Source organism: Talpa occidentalis, unplaced genomic scaffold, assembly GCF_014898055.3.
Source record: "Talpa occidentalis isolate TD23 unplaced genomic scaffold, MPIMG_talOcc4v2.1 talOcc4.2, whole genome shotgun sequence".
Lineage (NCBI taxonomy): Eukaryota > Metazoa > Chordata > Mammalia > Eulipotyphla > Talpidae > Talpa > Talpa occidentalis.
In genome coordinates this window covers 20,599,042-20,614,031 of record NW_023602073.1, presented here as the reverse complement: position 1 = coordinate 20,614,031, position 14,990 = coordinate 20,599,042, and the positions used below count along the sequence as shown (strand labels likewise).

At 34.1% G+C, this 14,990-nt stretch overlaps 2 protein-coding genes across 2 annotated transcripts; both read left to right on the top strand.

The window, feature by feature from the left end:
* The first annotated feature begins 1,674 nt into the window (after positions 1 to 1,674).
* Positions 1,675 to 2,610, top strand: LOC119251038 (olfactory receptor 14J1-like). The gene has a single exon (XM_037518546.1). It carries the CDS (start codon positions 1,675 to 1,677, stop codon positions 2,608 to 2,610), a length of 936 nt encoding a protein of 311 aa, XP_037374443.1.
* A 10,374-nt stretch (positions 2,611 to 12,984) lies between these two features.
* Positions 12,985 to 13,920, top strand: LOC119251037 (olfactory receptor 14J1-like). Its single transcript, XM_037518545.2, has one exon. It carries the CDS (start codon positions 12,985 to 12,987, stop codon positions 13,918 to 13,920), a length of 936 nt encoding a protein of 311 aa, XP_037374442.2.
* Positions 13,921 to 14,990: the final 1,070 nt, after the last annotated feature.

Sequence of the window (14,990 nt, the reverse complement as noted above, 5' to 3'; positions counted from 1 at the left end):
TAAATTTTTCTTGTGTGTGCAAAGGCCTATCTCATCTATGCCAAGTCTTTCTATCAATCAGACTTAAACAATTTCCCAATCAAATTATGTAGTTCACTGCAGAAGTTAGAAGCATCCATCACCCACAGCTTCTAAGTAAATCATTACAAGAACACCATGGATATCAGGCTGAAAATCTGAAATGGATCATCCACTTCAAACTGAAGTGGATCATTTTCCTATGTGTTTGGAAAATTGAAGTTTAAAGGAACATAGTTTTCTTAATACTTATTATTCAGATGACTTAGTAAAATATTATCTACACATAAAGTTACATGGCTTAAGATGCAGAGTGCTTCAAGATTTTTCCTAAATATTTGCTTTTTCAAAAGAGTAGACACAAATTTGACCATACTACTTGCATATCTCAAACATTTTCCTTCTTTCATGAAATAAGCAACATATTATTATGTAATTGCAAGAATTTTATTAAAGTAGGGTTATTTACAAGATTATACAAGATTTAGGGGTCAGATTTCACACCTTCTGAGATATATATGACTATGAGGTGGCTTTTCTCATAATTAATGGCACTGAGTATTTTCTTTTCATAGCTTCACTAAAGTGTGGGTACACATTATGTTCCCTTGTTGTTCTATGTTTTATTTATTTATTTTAAAGATTTATTTATTTATTTATACAAGCACTGGGTACAGTCAGAAGCACGGGAGGATGAGAGTATTCACCAGAGCCAGAGCAGGGAACATAAAAAGCAGACTGACGAAATACACTGCTGAGGGAAGCAGCGGGTACGGCAGGAGAGGTCTGCGCACTGTGTGGGACCCTCGCCTGCTGGCTGTGGGATCAAACCCAGTGCTCAACTGCTGAGCCACCATGGAGGCCCCTTATGTTTTATTAACTAAGAAGCAGAATAAATGACTTTTTCCGGTGTATATTAGTCATATTAATGGTTATAAAAATACACCTACAAAGGCCCTTCCCTTTCCAATTCATGTGGAAATTAAGTAATTTACAGACCAATACTTTATGAAATGTTATGTTATTATAATGGTTATTTATATATCATATTATTTATATATCACAATTACCTCACAGGTGCCCTCGATTTGATGTTTCATAATTTAATTTATTAGAATGTAAATGTTTATTTAAAAAGCAAAAATATATGACTATTGCTGCTCAAATACAAAATGAAATTATAAAACTGCAATAAAAAATCCACTGTAAATGGAGTGGTATATGAATAGAAAGAACAATTAATGAAAAAGAATAAACTTAAGAAACATTTTAAAATGTGAGTACATGAGCTACATAAATCTTTGTACACAAATCAAAATTCAATGCTCCAGTACTATGAATAAGATTATATAGTTTAAAAGATATTGTATTAATTGTATTTAAATATGCATTTTCATTGCCATTAATTGAAATGGGCAATACTAAAATTTGAAATTCATTATCCATGGTTACCATGTGTGAGCAAAAATCATTTAAATTTTCTCCACTTTATTAGTAGCTTAAAGAACTACCTTCAAATGAATATGAAGTGGTGATTTCTTCAAGTAATTTCATGCCTAACATCATTGATACTAAGTGGATTAGGAGGTTCAATAACAATTTCCAATGGTTCCATCTTGTCTTGCAGCCAACATCACTGGGAAATTAAAAAGGAACATGGATAATGTTACTATGAGTGGGTTTCTTCTGATGGGATTTTCTGCCAAGCCTGACCTAGAACTCGTCCACGCTTCCCTGTTCTTAATCTTATACATGGTTTCATTGACTGGCAATATCCTCATTATCACAGCAATTTCCGTGGACAATAGTCTCCACTCACCCATGTATTTCTTCCTGAAACATCTCTCCTTTCTGGACCTGTGCTATATTTCTGTGACTGTGCCAAGGTCTATTTACAATTCTTTCATGCATAGTGGCTACATTTCTCTCTGGGAATGCATAGTGCAGTGCTTTGCTTTTACTCTCTGTGGTTCTGCTGAGCTGCTCATGCTCACAGTGATGTCTTATGATCGCTATGTGGCCATCTGCCTTCCACTGCGCTATGAAATCATCATGGATGTAAGCACCTGTGTCCACGGAGTCCTAGGCGTCTGGATCAGTGGGGTCATTTGTGGAACCATGCACGCAGCTGCCACTTTCTCCATGCACCTCTGTGGTTCACATATCATTCACCAGTTCTTCTGTGACATCCCACAGCTCATAAAACTCTCTTGTTCTAATGAGTATATCAGTGAGGTTGGGGTTAGTGCCTTCTTGTCTCTGGTGGGCTTTCTTTGTATCTCCTTTATAGGTTTGTCTTACACACAGATATTCTCTACTGTACTGAGGATGCCATCTGCTGAGGGCAGAGCTAAGGCCTTTTCCACTTGCCTTCCTCACCTCGCTGTTATCATTTTATTCATTTCAACTGGTGTCTTTGAGTTTCTCAAGCCACCTTCTGACTCTCCAAGTGCTCTGGACATTTTTCTCACTATTATGTACACAGTTGTGCCCCCAACACTCAACCCAATGATCTATAGCCTGAGAAACCAAGCCATAAAAGCTGCTCTCAGAAAGGTTTTTCAAGGAAGAAAAGATGACCTCTTTTATTAAGACAGAAAAGACATATCTCAAAGTTACTGGCTTGAAAACAAGTTCAAAATATATGGAGAAAACTGTTGAATTAAATAAATTGAGACAAGTAATAACTAAGAGGACTTATGAAAGAATCAAGCCTGGTGAATGAATTCCACAAAAAAACCTCCAGATAGATCTGGAAGAACTGCCTAAGCTCTAAGTTTCTCAATGAGGTTTTGTTTGGTTTGTTAATTTTTTTTTTTTTTTTTTTTACAATTTGCTGGGCAAAAATGTCCAGAATCTGTATCGGAGCCTTCTCAGTGGATATATTTGATGTTATCTATGTATTGTTGATAGTAAGATGGTGCTAAAATTTACCCTATTTAGAGCTTTATCATCTGGGAACTAGGTGTTTCAGCACTGCTGCAAACCTTGAAGTCTGTCTTTCTTTGAAGTTAGTCATCTTCCCAGAAGCAATAATTTCCCAAATGCTGCCTTTTCACAAAGAGCAGGCCAATTCCATCTTCACCTTGGCTTGTGCTGTTTTACTTGGGGCCAAGGAGAATGTTTCCTAAATTGCTAGCTGTGATTATCCAAACATGACACAGCCAGCAAATAATTTAAAGCTAAATAGAAAAATGATCATAAGGAAAGTAGTCATGTCACACAATTGCCATAAACATGTGCTTCTGAGTAAATAAAACCATCCACACATATAACTCCATAAACTTTACTCTTGCAAATACAATAGATAAATGCTTTCTTAAAAAAAGTCAGGTATGCAAAAAAAAAAAACATTACCATAATTTTAAAGAGTTTCAAATAACCCCTTCCCTGGTCATTTCTGTCCAGATGATAGAAAATAGTAAATAAGAGATTCTCTCCACTTTTTCCTAATTTACATTGGGAGTTGGGATATCACATGATGTCTATAAGTTGATGATAACCCCTGTCTACAGTCCCTACTTCCCATGCAGAATCCACTGTGGTCTACCCAACATGAGGCTTCCAGGAGCAAACCACTGAGGTTACTCTGCAACAATATCATTGCACTGTTTATTTGTGTCTTAAGATGCAATTGAATAATTGCTAGTCAACTGGTAGGAATCCTTGAATATCTGTGAGTGCTTGTGAAATAATATTTCTAAAATTAAAAATGACTCGAAGAACATTTAAAATATTACTTTATTCTAAAATTCATAAACTATCAAAAACAGAAATATTTCAAACAGATATATATATATATATATATATATATATATATATATACACACAGAGATACAAATTGTAGTGATCAAAATCTAAAAAATCAATGGATGGATTAATCAGCAAATAAAACAAGGAAAGACAGAAATGTAAACTGAAAGATAGGTGCTCAAACATAAATAAAATTTCCATCAAATGAACGAATGAATGAAGTGATAAAACATAGAGAAAGAGATTGAAACATAAATGACAGGAAGGGAGAGACTCTAATATATGTTTTTAAGATTTAATTACTACTGCATACAATAGCTGGGGTATAGGCAAGAGATATGTTTTCCATTGCTTTAAGGGCATGGCAACAAACAATGTTTAAAAAATGATGTTGATATGTTTCCTAGAAATAATAGAAATACAAATCACTAGCTTCAAGAAACAGAAATTGGTTAATATATTTTAAGTGTATTCAAAACACCTTTAAAAGTATAAAATAACAAAGACAAAAATATTTATATTTACATTAAAAACTTTACTGTTTTATCTCTTGCATTCCACAATCCATTTAAAATTAACTATCTTAAGATTTGAGAAGTGAGGTAGATGTGGTGGTCCATTTTATTCAAAGTGATATGTAGATGGTTCACAAAAATTAATTGAGAAGCAGTCTCCTCAATAAATTTCAGTGTCATTAATTGAGAAATGTTGTTTGCTCATAAATTTCACCTGTGTGTTGTGAACTGATGATATAGGTGTGGAAGTTTTAACCTGGTCGATTGATGTATCGATTAATGCTTATAAAAATCTGTAAATTACTATAGTTTCACAGTAATTCATTATGCTAAGTATTCTGTTGTTACAGATTGTCTAGACTTCTTTGGGTTCCCTCTACATTTATGCAAACTTTAGAATCAGCTTTCCAATTCCAAAATATACCTGCTGAAATTTTGTTTGAAATTATATTCACTCTATAGATAGAGCAGAAGAATTGAAAAGATTATATCTTCTAATCCATGGTCAGGAAATTTTTTGCATTTATTGAAGTCTTTGAAAATTCTCTCATCCATGATATATAGTTATTAGTGTAATGATTTTGTACATCTTTTTTAATACTTAAATTCATTTCTTTATTGGAATAATCTTGCATTTCAACATTCTGTAAGTTTCAAGTGTGCATACTTAAAAATGAACCAGTGTGTTTTCTACATTAAGTTCACCACTAAAGCTCAGATTCTGTTCTCATACAACTGGCACATTTTATGACATTTACCCACTCCTCTTCCCCTGCCCTTCTGGTAACTGCTAATTGGTATAGAACTTTGTTTTTGTATTATATAATCTCTGTTTCTCTGGCTGATATATATCCACACATGAGTAAAATCCTACTGCATTAGTGTTCTTTTTGTGACTTATTTCACTAAGCATAATACCCTCAGGGACACCCATATTGGGACAAATGGCAGAGTTCATCCTGGAACACTTGAGTGTTATTCCATTGAGTGATACACCACATCCTTTTTAGCCATTCATCTGTCCCTGGGCATTTAGTTTATTTCTTACTCTTGGCTATTGTAACATAATACCACAATAAAGATGTTGGCACATATATCTATTTGACTTAGTGTATTTGTATTTTTTCATATATATACCCAGAAATGGGATATCCCGATCAAATGGAATTTCTATTTTTCAGTTCTTTGTATGTTTTCTTTATTGAGGTAACATTGTATTGCAACACTGCTTATGATTTAGGGGAATAAGCTCACATCCCTCAGAAGTGTGTTTCCACTCCACCCCACAATCAAAGCACCCATAGCACTTTAGCTTACAACTTGGGCCTCTTTTCTCCTCATCTCACCCTCACCATTCCGGTCACTCTAGTAGTCCAGGGTTTGCTGTAATTTCCACATGCCTTACATCTTCTCAGAAGGGTCACTGGGAAGCAATTTTCAGAGTTTTCTTTCCGGATGGATCAGTTGCTGTCTCTGGCCAATATTCATTGTAGTTTCTGTCAGGTGACTGACGTGCTTTCTAAATTTTCAGTAATAAAACATCCCTTTCCCTAATTTTGCATCATTTTGGGCAGAACGTATGTTGGAAAAGAACAAAATGCTTTTACTCAATCACATTTCCATCTTACTGAAATAACACTCTTTACATGATTATCAATCACCAAATGAAGGAATTAGCACTCACTTGGGCCCAAATCCTCTCAGCTAAAAATGACACCCTCTTTCCTATAACAGAGTATTTTAAGGTTCATCCTTAAAATTACTCTACTTCCTATAATACTGTTAGAAGGGGGAGCAGCCCATCCAGGTTTGCCCTGAAATTTGTCATCGAAACTGAGAGTCTGTTCTTCAGATTATTTATTACTGACACTATAGGTCATTGATTTTTTATTTATATTAAAGTTTTATAAAGTTCAGACTTTCACATTTATATATGTTTCTTTTTTTTGCTGACTACTTGGATATTTTATTTTTTATATTATTATTTTTTATTTTTAGCTGCCTATTTTTTGTTAATCATTCTATTCATGCACCACAGAAACCTCCGTTGTTTATTATTGCAATGTAATAATTTTGCTTAATATAGAAGGAAAAATTTCCTCATGTTTTGACTTCTAACTAAACATTATTTTCTTTTTTTTAATTTATTTTATTATATAAGCATAGGGTGCAGGCAGAAGCGTGGGCGGGTGAGAGAATTCACCAGAGCCAGAGTGGGGAGCAGAACAGGCAGACTGATGACATACACTGCTGAGGGGAGCAGCGGGCACAGCACGAGAGGTCTGCGCGCCATGTGGGACCCTCACCGGTGGCCAGGGATCGAACAGGTGCTGCAGAGGCTGCGGGTAGCTTCGCAGCCCAGTGCTCAACTGTTGTGCCACCAGGGGAGGCCCTATTTTCTTAATAGTTATAATAATGAAACATTAAACTGGTGGTGCCTATGCATTACCTAATTGTGACATATAAATAACTTATTAACATAAAATATATAAATTTATCTGAAAATACTGTTTTCTAGTAAGAAAAGAATTGAACACATCTTCAACATGTATATTTTAAAAGAAAATAATGTGATTTATATACACAAAAATTTATATTTATTCTAATCTTTGATTAAAACAACTATGAAATAAAATTTTGAACATAACATATTAGTAAACCATCAAAAATAATATAATCAATAGTATATATTATGAAGAAAGATACCTGGTGGTAACATAGAGATGTGAATATAGTCCCCTAAGTCATGGTCAGTGTTGTAAATGTTACTTCAATAAAATGAGTGCATAAAATAATAATGAATATGATTTATTTAAAAAATTAAGAAATAGTAAGCTTAATACAATCAAGTGCAAGGATCAAATTTGTGAATTCTTTATGGAAAAGAACAAATTCTTATTGGTTCATAGCTATTACTCCAATTCTTTGTCTTTTTTTATGAATCTCATATTAACAAAGGAGATAAAGATGGTCGATTTTCCTTGTCAATGAAATTCCTACTTTCTGTGCTTATCCAGAAGTTTTAATTATTTTACATCTGTAATTGTACCATTTTATTGTCCCCAACTTATTCACAGTCATATAACTGAGGGAGAATTCAAAATCTAAGATCTCTATCATAATTTTGGTAAAGATCCAAACGTATTAAATATATTAAAGTCAATACATTTAACAGACTTCGGTTATGTTTTAAAAACAACATATCCATGTAAATATGAAACATACAAACATCTATCTTCACCCTAACAGCTAATTTTCTTGTAAATTTTTTTCTCTGTATTTCTACAATATTGACAATTGGCATGTCCATTCTTGGGTACTGAATTTTCTCTACTTCAGAATTTTCCCCTATGAATGAAAAGAAATCAGAAGGCTGATGACTGGTTATGAAAAGAAGCGTCTCCTATTTGGCCTTTCAATTTTATACTTTCCCTTTGTTCTACACTGTGTGAAGATGGAAAATGTGATAATTATGCTTTCATTAAGATGTTTGATACATTCTCATTTTATATTTTTTTCTGCATATTTGAGCAATTTACCTTTACTATTACATGTGGAAAGGATTTTACATCTCTTATATATAATTCATTATTATAAAACATTGTTAGGGAGGTGAGAATTGCACTACATAAAATTCTTCTGGAGAAGAAGGAGTTTACAATGTTCTCCACTTATTCCTAACATATTAAAATAATCATCTCTCATAAATACCATTTCATATTTTACCAACAATGACTGGTTATCTCATCCACTCAAACCAGTAACTTATGGGCTCTCCTTAACTTTGTAATCTATATTGTTAGAACCTAAGGAAACTCATCAGAGCATATTGAAGATCATGTTCCCTCAACTGAAGGAGAATCTGTCTCCATGAGCAGCTGACACAGCTCAATACTGATCTCTGCAATCCAGTCACATTCAAACAAAGTAGCTGTGGAATAAACATAAAGTTCATTACAATCTTTTTGAAATGAAGCCTTGGATAAAGTCATGTTTTAAGATACTGGAATATATACTCAGTGAATATCCTATTGGGCTTGACCTTGAACAAAGAGTTTATTTTCATAAAAATTAAGTTTTACGATAGGCAAAACATTGACCACACACCCAGATTTTTTTTTAAAATTGACTATGTTACTATAAAGTAAATTAATAAATTTCTATTTCAATAAATATAATTGAATATTTTTAATCTAACACTAAATTATAGTATTTTTTCAATAATTTGGTCCAATACACACAACTAAATCATTAAAGCAATTCAGCAGAAAAATACTCTGCAGGAGCAATTAATATAATTTCAAGCTTTGGTCCCAGGGTATTGGCCAACAATACCAAATACCCAGAGCTGCCACAAACTCTGTTTGTGTCAAGAGGTATAATTGTCTAATCACTAGGGCCCAAAAAGGATTGGGATGAACTTAAATTTTCTCCACAGTTCTCATTTTGTGAACTGATTTCAGTGATCAAGACTGAAATAAGTGTCAGCTGTTCCACTGACAGCTTCTTCTGTTGAGGGAAGATATTCTTGAATATGCTCTGGTGAGTTTCCTTAGAGTCTAAAAAGCTGAATTGCACAGAATAATGGAAAGCCCATTAGATACTGGTTTTGAATGGCTGAGAGAACTAGTCATGTCATTTAACTTGTTAAGGATGAAATACTATTGATAAGCTATGATTACTTTAGAATGGAAATTAGGAAATTAGGCAACTCGGAGACTGTTGTAAATGTGTTCTATTCCAAGAAATACTTTGTGGAGTGCCAATTCTACCTCCATAAAAATGTCTTTCTTTCTCTAACCATTGTAGAAGTAAGTCAGTGTGGATGTATGATAGAGTTGGATGTACCTTATATTCATATCATTCATTGACCCTTACACTAGTGAGTTATAAGAGATGTGAATGTTTTCCACATTAGAAATTTCAGAAAATATTGATCAAATACATTAGAAAAGATTGAAATTTGATAATGGATCCAACAGTTTCATGAGAGTATTATAACTACATTTTCCATCTTACCAGAGGAAGGATCAAAAACAAACCATAGATAAAGCAGGAATCTAGAAAACTTAAATAAGGGACCAGGAAAAAGAATAAATATAAGAAAGAAAATATCAAAATCAACAAACCACTATGAACCAGAGACACTCTATGGGGATTGGGGGATGGGAAAAGGAGGGCTTGGGGTCAAAATAAGGGGGTTGTAATTGTATGGGGAATATAAAAAATAAAATTTAAATTAAAAAAAAAAAAGATTGAAAGAATGTAATACGAGAGCATGGTTCATATCATAACAATAACCCAGCCTTCTAATTTCTTCTAACTCTTAGGAGACAATTCTTAAATAGAGAAAATACACAAATTTCTGAAATGGACTTGTGAATGATCATTTAATAGAAAAACTAATAGAGAAAAGGACTGGAAAAATAACTGGTAAAAATAATTAAGTACATCATACTCAATCCACTTAACAAAGAATTTTGTCATGTTTTGAAAACACTATATCCACCTAAACATTAATATTTAAAGGCTTTAATATTTACCTAAAATAGTGATAGATGTATAACTTTTTTTTTTTAAGATTTATTTATTTATACAAGCACTGGGCACAGTCAGAAGTGCGGGAGGGTGAGAGAATTCACCAGAGCCAGAGCGGGGAGCAGAGCAGGCAGAAGGACCGAAGTACACTGCTGAGGGGAGCAGCGGGCGGCAGGAGAGGTCTGCGCACCATGTGGGACCCTCCTCTGGTGTCCGGGGAGCAGCCGGAGATCGAACAGGCACTGCAGAGGCTGTGGGCAGCTTTGCAACCCAGCGCTCAACCGCTGCGACACCGGGGAAGCCCGATGTATAACATTTTGAATGTTCCCTTTATTATAGAACAGTGAATATGTTGAAGACAATGAAATGGTGAATTAAAGAAGTAAAACTAATGTAAATGTCTAGATCAACCCTGAAATTAGGGATTTCCTTGAAGCAAAAGTGACCATCTTATCTTCATGATTAAAATGATATCTAATTAATAAAGCAAAAGTAATCTGATATAATATCTAAGAACCAACTAAAGACATTTCAAGTCCTTTATTTCTTACTGCTTTTACACTTGTTGTTACAGCAGTACCATATTAAAAATATGATTCATTTATAATCCATATTGTGACAAAGTAACTTTTTACATACCAATACACACACACACACTCAATTGGGTCAATACATAAATTATTTACACATGTTTATATATATATATATATATATAGTCTAATCTCACATTAATTTATAATCATTGACAAAAGTAGATTTAAATTAATGGAAAGATCAAATAAATACTTTTGGATAAATCAAGTAATACTTCAATATATATGAAATGAATTATTTTTGTTGGGTTCCATAAAAAAAAATAAGTAACCTTCTCCCAGACACATAGAAATGGAAATTTAGAGGCTTCAGAAACCTCACCTGGTAAGTTGCAGTTATGAAAGATGATGCCAGATGAGTAAATGTATCAGGATCACCTCTAAAAATGCAAGGGGTCACCTTCAAAGTCTCCCTTAAATATTCTCTAAACCAGAATTATTTGGTAACACTTAATAGTATATTAACAATCCTGTGAAATACACACACATACAATAGCTGAACCAATTCTCAATAAATTTTGCTTTTGTGTGGAAAGGACTGTTTCATCTATGCCAAGTCTTTCTATCCATCAGACTTAAACAATTTCCCAGTAAAATTGTATAGTTCAGTACAGAAGCTAGAAGCAACCATCACCCTCAGCTTGTAAGTAAATTATTACAAGAACACCCACGTATTTTAGGCTGAAAAACTGAAAAGGAGAATCATTGTCTTTTGTTTTCTGCTCAGTTTAACAAATCTACAAACCAGCCATAAACACAACATCCCCTCCCCATGCAGAAATAATCATTGATGTTAGGAGTTTCATTGCCTTATACTCTTTTTTTCTTTGCTTATTCCATTCCTGAGTATTTACTTGTCTTGAGAACATAAATTGTTTATATCTTACTTCTTTATCATCTAAATAGAACTCAAATCCTATTTAAAAAAAAAAAAACTTCAAAAAGACAAATTTCAAGGCTGCATAAAATATTATCATGAAAATAATTATTCAGTTATATTTTTAGAATTTGTCAATATTTCTCCTATTGCCCTAACTTAAAATGAACATAGTTTTCTTTTTTGAATTTTACCTTTACTTTTTTATTTTTTACATTTTACATATTTTTATGTTTAACTTGTATTTTTTATTTTTATTTTAATTTTTAATTTTATATATTTTTACATCATTTTTCATTTTTGCACAATATATGCATTTTCATCTTGGTTGTAGTCCCCATACAATTCCCACCACCCTTGTTTTGATCCTACTCTCTTCTCCCCACCTCCCCCCACTTGTGTGTCTCTGGCTTATAGTTGCTTGATGATTTTGATTTTTACTTTATTATAAGTAGTCTTTTTCCTGGTCCCTTATTTAGGTTTTCTAAATTCCTGCTATGAGTGAGATATTTTTCTTAATACTAATTATTCAGATAACTTAGTAAAATGTTATCTATACTGAAGTTACATGGCTTAAGATGCAGTGTGCTTCAAGGTTTTTTTCCCTAAATATTTGCTTTTTCTAAAGAGTAGATACAAATTTGACCAAACTGCTTGCATATATCAACCTTTTTTCCTTCTTTCATGAAATAAACAACATATCATTTTGTAATTGTATGAATTTATTAAAGTCGGATTATTTCCAAGACTGTACAAGATTTAGGGGTCAGATTAATAACTCTTGAGATATATGTGACCATGAGGTGGCTTTCCCATAATTAAAGCATTGAGTATTTTCTTTTCATAGCTTCACTAATGTGTTTGGTACAAATTATGTTCCCTTGTTGTTCTATGTTTTATTAACTAAGAAATAGAGTAAATGACTTCTTCAGGTGTACATTAGTTATATTAATTTTTATTAAATTACATCAATAAAGGTCCTTTTCTTTCCAATACATGTAGGAAATAAGCATTTTTCAGATCAATACTTTACATTACATTATGTTACTATAATGGCTATCTATAGATCATATTATTTATGTATCACAATTACCTCACAGCTGCCATCAATTTGATATTTTATAATTTCATTCATTGAGAATGTAAATGTTTAGTTAAAGAAGCAAAATTATGTGGATTTTACTTCTCAAATACAAAATGAAATTATAAAATTGCAATAAAAAAATCCATTGTAATTGGAGTGGTATAAGAATAGAAAGAATGATTAATGAAAAAGTATAAGGCTAAGAAACTTTTAAAACTTTAAGCATATGAGCTCGTATACTACATAAAACTTTGTATACAAATCAAAATTCAATGCACCAGTACTGTAACATTATATATTTTAAAAGACATTGTATTAATTTTATTCAAATATGCATTTCCATTTCCTTTGATTGAAACGGGCAACACTAAAATTTAAAATCCTCTTTATCCATGTTTCCATTTTGTGACCAAAATCATTTAAAATTTCTCCGTTTGATTAGTAGTATATAAAAACTACCTTCACATGAATGATGAAGTGGTGATTTCTTTAAGAAATTTCATGCCTAACTTCATTTATTTCAGGTGGATTATGAGGTTCAATAATAATTTTCCAATGGTTCCATCTTGTCTTGCAGCCAGCATCACTGGGAAATTAAGAAGGAACATGGATAATGTTACTATGAGTGGATTTCTTCTGATGGGAATCTCTGCCATGCCTGAGTTAGAACTCATCCATGCTTCTCTGTTCTTAGTCTTATACATGGTGGCCGTAACTGGCAATCTCCTCATTATCACTGCAATTTCCATGGACAGTAGTCTCCTCTCACCCATGTATTTCTTCCTGAAACATCTCTCCTTTCTGGACCTGTGCTACATTTCTGTGACTGTACCAAGGTCCATTTACAATTCTTTCACACATAATGGCTACATTTCCCTTGGGGAATGCATAGTGCAGTGTTTTGCTTTCATTCTCTGCACTGCTGCTGAGACATTCATGCTCACAGTGATGTCTTATGATCGCTACGTGGCCATCTGCCTTCCACTGCACTACGAAATCATCATGGATATCAGCACCTGTGTCCGAGGAGTCCTGGGCATCTGGATAAGTGGGGTCATTTCTGGAACCATGCACACAGCCGCCACTTTCTCCATGCACTTCTGTGGTCCCCATATCATTCACCAGTTCTTCTGTGACATCCCCCAGCTCATGAAACTCTCTTGTTCTAATGAGTATATCAGTGAGTTTGGGGTCAGTGTCTTCTTTTCTCTGGTGGGAGGTCTTTGTATCGCCTTTATTGTACTGTCCTATACACAGATATTCTCCACTGTACTGAGGATGCCATCTGCTGAGGGCAGAGCTAAGGCTTTTTCCACTTGTCTTCCCCATCTCTCTGTTGTCATTTTATTCGTTTCAACTGGTGTCTTTGATTTTCTCAAGCCACCTTCTGACTCTCCAAGTGCTCTGGACCTTTTTCTCACTATTATGTACACAGTTGTGCCCCCAACTCTCAACCCAATGATCTATAGCTTGAGAAACCAAGCGATAAAAACTGCTCTCAGAAAGGTTTTTCAAGGAAGAAAAGCTGACCTCTTTTTTTGAGGCACTTCTGTTAATTCTTGTTTGGGTGAGAATTTCAAAATATATTGGGAAAACTTTTGACTTAAATAAGTTGAAACAAGTAATAATTAAGAGCTCTTATGAAAGAATCAAGAGTGGTGAATGAATTTTAGAAACAAGCTCCACTTAGAGCTGGAAGAGCTGCCTAAACTCTGAGCTTCTCAATAAGGTTTTTATATAATTTGTATGGGGAAAAAACCCAGAATCTGGGTGGGAACCTGTTTAGTGGGCATCTCTGATATCATCTATTATTGAGGATAGCAAGGATGGTGCTAAAATTTACCCTATTTAGGGCTTTATCATCCGGGAACTAAATGTTTCAGCCCTGCTGCAAACTTTGAAGTCTGTCTTGCTTTGAAATTAGTGATTTGCAAAAAATAAAAAGCAGCAGTTTCCCAAATGCTGCTTTTTTTTTTTTTTAATAGAGGCATGCTTTATTTATTTATTTGTTTGTTTGTTTGGTTTATACTGGGTACAGTCAGAAGCGGTACAGTCAGAGGGTGAGAGAATTCACCAGAGCCAGAGCGGGGAGCAGAGCAGGCAGAAGGACCAAAGTACACTGTTGAGGGGAGCAGCGGGCGGCAGGAGAGGTCTGCGCGCCATGTGGGACCCTCCTCCGGTGGCCGGGGAGCAGCTGGGGATCGAACTGGTGCCACAGAGGCTGCGGGCAGCTTCGCAACCCAGCGCTCAACCGCTGGGCCACAGGGGAGGCCCTCAAATGCTCCCTTTTCACAAAGAGTATGCTTCTCATGCACAGTAGCTTCAGGGCCAGTCCAATTCCATCTTCACCTTGACTTGTGCCCTTTTACCTGTTAAGAAGAATGTTTCCCAAATTGCTAGCTGTAGTTCTCGAAACATGACAAAGCTAAATAGAAAAATTATCATAGGGAAAGTTGTCATGTCATACAATTGCCATAAACATGTGCTTCTGAGTAAACAAAACCATCCACACATATAACTCCATAAACTTTACTCTTGCAAATACAGTAGATAAATTTTTTCTATAAAAAAAAAGTTAGGTATGCAAAAAAAAAAACATCACGATTTTAAAA

Coding starts and splice junctions, on each gene's coding strand:
- LOC119251038 (XM_037518546.1), top strand. CDS start 1,675: ATGGATAATGTTACTATGAGTGGGTTTCTTCTGATGGGATTTTCTGCC.
- LOC119251037 (XM_037518545.2), top strand. CDS start 12,985: ATGGATAATGTTACTATGAGTGGATTTCTTCTGATGGGAATCTCTGCC.